Below are 9,162 nucleotides of genomic sequence, written 5' to 3' on the forward strand. Positions count from 1 at the left end.
CATCTCTGGCTCGTCTACTAGAAGGAGGCGGCCCCTTTAATCATGACCCGGATGAGCCCCAGGTGCTCTCCTTGACGTCACTTCCTGGTGTGGCGGAAGTCTCAGGAAAGCACCTGGAAGCACTCCGGGTCTTCTTGGAATTATTTCTGCCAGCACTTCCGCCACATCCAGGATTCCCTCACTGTCTGGGCGCCCCCTGGCGGTGGCCACGTCCTCTCACGAGTGTCCCAGGTCCCTCCTTGTAGCCCCTAAATAGGCCCGGGCGGCAGCCCTCTCGTGGCCGAGGAGTAATATTGTCCACGTCGGGGACTATCCAGGCGTCCCGGTCGGGCAGTGTCCCCGCTCATCTGTGACAATGTATTAAAAATGTTAGCTCGTCTTGCAAAACACTTGCAGACCAAGTTACTCGCAATCCAAGGTTTTACTGTGTACATATGTTTATTTATCTATTTATATATACATTTATTGGAAGAGCTTCTGTAAAAAGCCAGCTTTCCTCGTGGGGACAAATAAATACGTTCTAAGAAGAAATTGGCCAAACATAGAACAATGACACTCCTTTTTAAAGCCTTCCTTCATTTTTTGTGTTTTTATCAGGGCCCAGTCGAGATGGCACAATCGGCGAGGACACGATCCGAGCGTCATTAATATCCGCAGTCAGCGATAAGCTCCGATGGCGTATGAAGGAGGAGTTGGATCGGGCCTCAGCAGAGCTGCATGCATTAAAACGTACAGAAGAGGACCTGAAGAAAGGCCACCAAAAGCTGGAGGAAATGATCTCTCGTCTCGATCAAGAAGTGGTGAGGAAAGCCCTTTCATTAGGCCGTGCTTTGTTTTGAATTAAGCGTGGACACTTTAACACATTCTCCCTCCATGTGGGATTTGCCCGGGTGCTCCATTATCCTCCAACGCCCCAAAGATATGCAAGTTAGGGTCACTGATGATTTTAAATTGACCCAGTATGAGGTTTACTATGACTGTATGAGTAAGCCTTCAGTACAGGATTGTTGTCCCTTCTTTCCCTTCTAATGACGCTGGATTGGAATAAACGGGTTCAGAAAAAGAAGGAATCGAACTAAGGGGGGGGCATCATGACAACTTGGATCATTTGATTTTTTTGTATTATATGTTGCTAAAAGAGGAGATTTTCTGCATACATTAACATAATAGCTGAATTTTGTTGTTAAGAAACCTTTTTCTTTTCTCTTCAGGCTGACGTTGATAAAAATATAGACCTTCTGAAAAAGAAAGACGAAGAACTAACAGCTGCCCTCGAGAAAATGGAGAGCCAGTCTGAAAACAATGACATTGATGATGTGATTGTACCAACGGCGCCCTTGTACAAGCAGATCCTTAACCTTTACGCAGAAGAAAATGCCATTGAGGACACAATCTTTTACCTGGGAGAAGCCCTACGCCGTGGAGTTATTGATCTGGAGGTTTTCCTAAAGGTAATGCAGTCACTCGTCTCAAACAGAACTGCAAAAATCAACACTCGGCTCTAAGAGGGATAGTGTCACTGAGTTTTAATATCCGGCTAATAACTGCTTCTGTGGTTACACATACGATACCCTGCTGTGGTCTTAGGTGCCCTGTTGTTTGTTTTTTTTTGTGCTTGCTTTCTCTTAGATGGTTAGATTATTTTGGCTGCATTAGTTTCTCAGTAGAAAACCATTAATTTCAAAATTCCAAGCACAGAGAAATGTTTGTATTTTATTAAAGAACCTAACAAGTAATTGAGCACTTTTCACGTACAAACATGATGACTTTGTGGGTATTGAGGTCAATGCAGCATTAAACCAAGGAGACAAGCAGGTGTTTGTGATCAAATAACATGATGAGTAGATTGAAACAAACTGATGAACTGAAATGGAAAAAGATGGAGAAAGAACAGAACTGGGTCCAGGCCATAAGTGGGCAACTGCAGTAGAGAAATACCTCTGTTAGCGAAGTTGATATGTCCAAGGATGCAATAAGAAACCTCGGTATCAGAGTTCGACTTAACATTGGCAGAATGTGGATACATATTCTGATGACCATTGGGGGGGCCTTGTGGTTAGGTGTGGGGTCACAGGTTCACGCTCCCTGCCCCTCCTTTTGGGCTCCGAGGCAACACCATCAGCTTCCATACTTCTGTGAACTGTTCTTCTGTTACAGTGTGCTCTTCTTTAGGGTTGAACAGTATACCGGTCCTGGAAAAGTACCAAAAAAACCTGAAAGTTCACACAGTACGGTACCAACATTCTGGGATTTTTTGATACTGGAAGTAAACATCAGCCTTCCACTCAAATCTTTCCCCTAGATAGTCAGTGGAGTAGATAAGGAATGGGGTAGAACGTGCTGGAGTGTTGAGGAATCTACATATTTCAACACAATTGATATTTTATGGAGGTATCTCACTAACTCACGACTTCTTGTACTCCACAACCCCATTGCTTCAGTGGGATTGAGCGAATTACTTCAGTGTGATGTAGACTTCACGTTAGATCCCCGCATTACTTCAATGAAATCACGACCTCTGTGAGGCAGCCTGCCACCATCCTATTGCTTCGACGTACGCTTTATGCTGTCAAGAGAGAAGCAGTGTGTATTGTTGTGCAATTGTCTGGAGGACCAGGGACTTTCTTCTGAACTGTTTTGGTACCGGTACGGACGTCTGAAAGCGGCTGTCAATACCAAAGTCAAAATTTTAGTACCTATCCAACACTCCTACTCTTGTATGTATAGTGTATTCAAGAATATACAGGTGCCGGTCATAAAATTAGAATATCATGACAAAGTTGATTTATTTCAGTAATTCCATTCAAAAAGTGAAACTTGTATATTAGATTCATTCATTACACACAGACTGATGTATTTCAAATGTTTTATTTCTTTTAATTTTGATGATTATAACTGACAACTAATGAAAGTCCCAAATTCAGTATCTCGGAAAATTATATTGTGAAAAGGTTCAATATTGAAGTCACCTGGTGCCACACTCTAATCAGCTAATTAACTCCAAACACCTGCAAAAGCCTTTAAATGGTCTCTCAGTCGAGTTCTGTAGGCTACACAATCATGGGGAAGACTGCTGACTTGACAGTTGTCCAAAAGACGACCATTGACACCTCGCACAAGGAGGGCAAGACACAAAAGGTCATCGCTAAAGAGGCTGGCTGTTCACAGAGCTCTGTGTCCAAGCACATTAATAGAGAGGCGAAGGAAGGACAAGATGTGGTAGAAAAACGTGTACAAGCAATAGGGATAACCGCTTGTACCCTGGAGAGGATTGTGGAACAAAACTGTGGGGGCGATTCACAAAGAGTGGACTGCAGCTGGAGTCGGTGCTTCAAGATCCACCAGGCACAGACGTATGCAAGACATGGGTTTCAGCTGTCGCATTCCTTGTGTCAAGCCACTCTTGAACAAGAGACAGCGTCATAAGCGTCTCGACTGGACTGCTGCTGAGTGGTCCACAGTTATGTTCTCTGATGAAAGTAAATTTTGCATTTCCTTTGGAAATCAAGATCCCAGAGTCTGGAGGAAGAGAGGAGAGGCACAGAATCCACGTTGCTTGAGGTCCAGTGTAAAGTTTCCACAGTCAGTGATGGTTTGGGGTGCCATGTCATCTGCTGGTGTTGGTCCATTGTGATTTCTGAGGTCCAAGGTCAACGCAGCCGTCTACCAGGAAGTTTTAGAGCACTTCATGCTTCCTGCTGCTGACGAACTTTATGGAGATGCAGATTTCATTTTCCAACAGGACCAGGCACCTGCACAAAGTGCCAAAGCTACCAGTACCTGGTTTAAGGACCATGGCATCCCTGTTCTTGATTGGCCAGCAAACTCGCCTGACCTTAACCCCATACAAAATCTATGGGGTATTGTGAAGAGGAAGATGCAATACGCCAGACCCAACAATTCAGAAGATCTGAAGGCCACTATCAGAGCAACATGGGCTCTCATAACACCTGAGCAGTGCCACAGACTGATCAACTCCATGCCACGCCACATTGCTGCAGTAATCCAGGCCAAAGGAGCCCCAACGAAATATTGCGTGCTGTACATGCTCATACTTTTCATGTTCATGCCTTTCAGTTGGCCAACATTTCTAAAAATCCTTTTTTTGTATTGGTCTTAATTGATATTCTAATTTTCTGAGATAATGAATTTGGGACTTTCATTAGTTGTCAGTTATAATCATCAAAATTAAAATAAATAAACATCTGAAATACATCAGTCTGTGTGTAATGAATGAATCTAATATACAAGTTTCACTTTTTGAATGGAATTATCAACTTTGCCATGATATTCTAATTTTATGACCGGCACCTGTAGATGTCAGCCTATGCATACTAACTTTGAATTACTCAGAAATTTCATTCTTTTTCATATTGATATTTTTTGTTACCAGGGCACCTTTAAGTTGATTTAAATATATAGCCAAATCACTACTAATACCGCAACAGGTTACCACTGCTTGAAATGACTTTTTTTTTTTTTTAATTTATTACTCACAAAGCCCCAACTCTCTTATCTCATTCTTAATTAACAATTAGAGAAACCTTTCCTTGTGTAGACCTCTGCTCAAACCTGTTTTTTTTTTCTGCACAATAAAGCAAGCCAATTTTTCCCTTGGGCTGCAAGGTGCTGCCATTCCTACAGTTCAATTCTGGGCACCAAAATGGCAAACGAAACAAGTTTCTCAGGAAACATGTCACTCTTTAGTGAAACGAAGATGATTCCATGTGACAAATTGAAAGTTCCATACAGAGTTGCCCACTGCTTGAGAGAAGTTTGCAAAATGGTAGAAATTGATGCACTTCTTGACTCGGTGGCGCCCCACTCTGTGAGTCGGCGTGGTCTGCCTCTTTGTAGGCTCGGCCATTGTTGTTCCTTGATGCTTCTACTTCAGAATAACAGCACAGCTGACCGGCGCAGATCCAGCAGAGCAGAAATTTAACATACTGACTTGTGTCAAAGGTGGCATCTTAGGACAGTGCCATGTTTATAGATGCTGAGCTAGACCTTTGCCAAGATTTGTAAATGGATAGAACATGAATATGCACTTGGTTTGATACACCTGAGCTCAATCATTTGGAGGGGCATCCAGAGACCTTTGGCCGGCACAGAGTATAACTGGAACGTCAAACATTATTAGAATCGCTAGCACCAATAAGGAGCTCAGCATCCTTAAATGTAATGAGGTGTTTATCATAATGGGTGGATCCCAAGCTAGGAGATGATGTCAGAAAAAGGGGTGGGGCCTAAGGCCGACCATAACAATGAATTAATTCTTTTCAGTTGGACCTTCAGTAATGAAAGATTTTTTGGTTTGGTTGTCTGTTCAGAGTGTGATATTAAAATCGGCACCACACACACGCACATAAGGGCCTATCAGTGAAGGGGTATCATCATGCGTCTCTTAAGTGGACAAAAACTGAAGGTGATACTTAAGCTGAAAAGAAGGTAGAAGGCACAATGAGAACAGCAGAGTTGAAGTGTTGCGTCTCTCTAAATCAGGGCTGAAGGGTCGGAGTCAGAAGTCGGTTGTTGGAGTCAGAAAAAATGTACCGACTGCGACTCTGATTAATTGTAACAATGGGTTCAGTTTTCAAACTTTCACACAGACTGAATCGATTAAACTATTTTTTCTCCTGGACTTGTGACAAAAACATAGCTTCTATTGTAATTTTGTAAAGTTTAGTGTTTTGTTTAATGTTATTCAGTGTTTGTAAACCACAATAACATCTCTGCAGTCTTTAAACCCGAATGTTACCAGTTTAGTAAACTGGAGATAAACAGTGGTGGTGATGGAGTGCCTTGCATCTTGTATGTTGTGAGCGTTCAATCAACATAATAAATATACAAGTCTAATTGTATGGCACAGTGGTGGCTCTCTGGCTAAAGGACCTGTGCTGGTAACTCGAAGGTTGCCAGTGCAGATCCTGGCAGTGACAAAAGGAATGCTACTCCATTGGGCCCTTGAGCAAGAACGGCCCTTAGCCTGCAGTTGCTCCAGGGGCGCTCGCTGCACAAAATAGCTGAGCCTGCGCTCTGAGCTCAAAAAACTCTGCGTGTGTCTCTGGAGAGTAAGTTGGGGTGTGTGAAAAATGACAGATTCCTAATACAAGAAATTGTATATGGCGAATAAAGGATTAAAAATCACTAATTACAAACAGAGGAGTCAGTGGTACCAGAAATTGAGGAGTTGGAGTCAAAGGTTTTGTGTGCTGACTCCATGGCCCAGGCCCTTTTCCAAATGTCAGAAGCTTTAAACATTTTGTTTGCCCTTCCAGATAACACGAGGAGATCTGTGAATTGTGGACCAGTTCCAAAGCCTTTGCCAACTTCTGTTTTTCTCTTCCAGCACGTGCGTCTCCTGTCTCGTAAGCAGTTTCAGCTCCGGGCACTGATGCAGAAGGCCAGGAAGACGGCCGGACTGAGTGACCTGTACTGATTGATGTGTGGCCCTTCCTTCCTGTCCCACATGGTGAATGAGCTGGCAGCTTTATGTTCTCCTCCTGCATATTTTTCAGTTTTCTCTCGTTCTGATGGATGCTCATGTTGTCTTTTTATTTTATTTTTTTTTTCTGCCTCCACTCCACCCTTTCTACTTGTGAGTTTCTTTGTATTTTCACGGTACCTGGGTGCCATCTCTTCTCTGACCTCACAATACGTGTTGGTGCAGCGTATTGATGTATTACAGTTTGCACTTTCATATTAAAAAGATTTGCTTTTTTTAATATATATATATATATATATATATATATATATATATATATATATATATATATATATATATATATATATAGTTTTGTCTAATACAGGAACTTGAAGTCTGGTTTGGACTGTTCTCACAGCTGTCAAATACAACTTTTCCTAAAAAATTTTTACCAGAATTTTCCACACCTGCGGCTTGCCATTTGTATTTCTATGCACGTTATGATGGCCTCCTCTCTCCCGCCTACCGTATTTCTGTTTCTTAAGTTTAGCCAATATTAAGTCTTTTGTTTATAAATTTTTGTTGAAATATTTTTGACTGATCATTAGGAAACCATATTTAAGAGGTAACCGTATGCTTTTTATTTTATTATTTTTTTTTTTTTTTTGGAAGTATAAATTAAGGTCATATAATTTTTGTTGTCGTGTTTTGTCATTTAGACTAACAGTTTAATTTAAAGCACTTTGAAATTAATGTAAACATAATCATTGATAATATGGAAAAGTCATGTAGAATTAATAAAATTATTTTGTTTTTTCTTCCTCTGTAACGATTTATGTGCTGAGGCATGCAATTTTTTGTGCAATGGGAATATGTTTTATAACTTTAATTTTTTTTTTTTTAATAATCAAACAGTGAATCTGAATTTGGATGCAGTAATATTGTAGGTTATTTTGTGCTCTCTGTGTGTGTACATATATTACAGGTATAGATGCACCCACTAAGAAACGGCACCCAAACACACACTTTCAACATGATCATCCCTACTACGATGTGGGTTATCTTGTGCTCTGCGTGTGTTTTAGTAAAGATGTGGGTTATCTTGTGCTCTGCGTGTGTGTCATAGGTACAGATGCACCCACTAGGAAGCAGCACCCAAACTCACTTTCAATGTGATCATCCCTACTACGCTGTTAATTAATGATATGGGTTATCTTTTGCTGCGTGTGTATCATAGGTACAGATGCCCCTACTAGGAAATCGTACCCGAACAAACTTTACCTACTACGCTGTTAGCAGTGATGTGGGTTATCTTGTGCTCTGCGCGTGTTTTAGTAATGATGTGGGTTATCTTGTGCTCTGTGTGTGTGTGTCATAGGTACAGATGCACCCACTAGGAAGCAGCACCCAAACTCACTTTCAATGTGATCATCCCTACTATGCAGTTAATTAATGATATGGGTTATCTTTTGCTGCGTGTATTATAGGTACAGATGCCCCTACTAGGAAATCGTACCCAAACAAACTTTACCTACTACGCTGTTAGTAATGATGTGGGTTATCTTGTGCTCTGCGTGTGTATCATAGGTACAGATCCACCCACTAGGAAGCAGCACCCAAACACACTTTCAACACAATCATACCTACTACGCTGTTTAAAAAATCTGAACACATCTCACCAGTGGCCTTTGTGGAGTCTGCCCTAAGAAAGAAAGATAAACGTGTGGACTTTCTGTAGGCAGCATTAGTGAGCATTGACTCGCCAATTTTACAAGCTTACTTGATCCATTAGATATTTGTGGGACACCAGAGACATTACTGGCAATTTTTGGCACAACACATAAAACCAAGCCCAAAAATTTCAGACCACCAGCATTCAGTAGTATTCTGTGATGTTCTCTTGAATCTGAGAAAATCTCTGCCACAGTCTGCGGTGTCCAGTATAGAAGGCAAATTTTATGTGAGGAGCCAACCAGGGAACGCGAACCTCGAACCGTACCACTGTGCTCTCTTTTAAAAATGTTCGTCATCGGTGAGGACCTGGAAGCAATCTGAGCAGCACGAATGCACACAGCTGGTCAACCCAGAGTGCTCCTGCTGGTGTGTCTTTTTTTGCAGAAATTTCTACCAAAGCTGCCTTCTTAAGAGAGTCCTCTAGGGATGAAGAACTGTGTGCTGCTCTCCACCCTTGTCCCTTTGCATGGTAAGCCATGCAATGAGTTCTGTTTACTGGTCACAGTATGATGATATGGATAGCTTGTGTCTTTAGGGTCCTTATCTTGCTTCATGCCCCACTTTCTGTTGAGCTTCAGTTCATGGATAGTTACCCTTATATTTTCCAGTAAAATGTGGTAATTTATAGTTCCATCAATAATGGCAAACCACCACAGTCCAGTGGCAGCCAAAGCAGGCCCGCTGAAGTGCAGTGTCTGTTTTTCGCCAAATACAACGCTTCTCATTCAAGCCAAGTTCTATTTTGAACTCCTCCATCCACAGAAGATTCTTCCAGTAGCCCGCTGGCTTTTCCACATGAAAACCGTGATCTTCTTGGAGAGTCCTTGAGACTCTCCCAGGTACACAACATTGCTTTTCCATTTTCTCCTGATGGTGGACTCTCAAAGGATGACATTAGCTGATACAAGAGAGGTCTTCTGGTCCTTAGATGTTACCCTGCCGAGACCTTGGGAGTGATCTTTGTTGGTCAACGACTCCTGGTGATGGTAACAGTGCTTTTGATT

The 9,162-nt window shown here is 41.9% G+C and overlaps 1 protein-coding gene across 1 annotated transcript; it reads left to right on the forward strand.

The window, feature by feature from the left end:
* Window positions 1-597: 597 nt before the first annotated feature.
* Window positions 598-7,250, forward strand: LOC120520250 (tumor susceptibility gene 101 protein; the record flags this gene model as incomplete). The annotated part of the gene is made up of 3 exons (XM_039742766.1): window positions 598-800; window positions 1,212-1,451; window positions 6,350-7,250. Coding segments are annotated over 3 exons (533 nt in total), but the record flags the coding sequence as incomplete, so codon positions are not given.
* Window positions 7,251-9,162: the final 1,912 nt, after the last annotated feature.

This window comes from Polypterus senegalus, unplaced genomic scaffold, assembly GCF_016835505.1.
Source record: "Polypterus senegalus isolate Bchr_013 unplaced genomic scaffold, ASM1683550v1 scaffold_4114, whole genome shotgun sequence".
NCBI classification, from domain to species: domain Eukaryota; kingdom Metazoa; phylum Chordata; class Cladistia; order Polypteriformes; family Polypteridae; genus Polypterus; species Polypterus senegalus.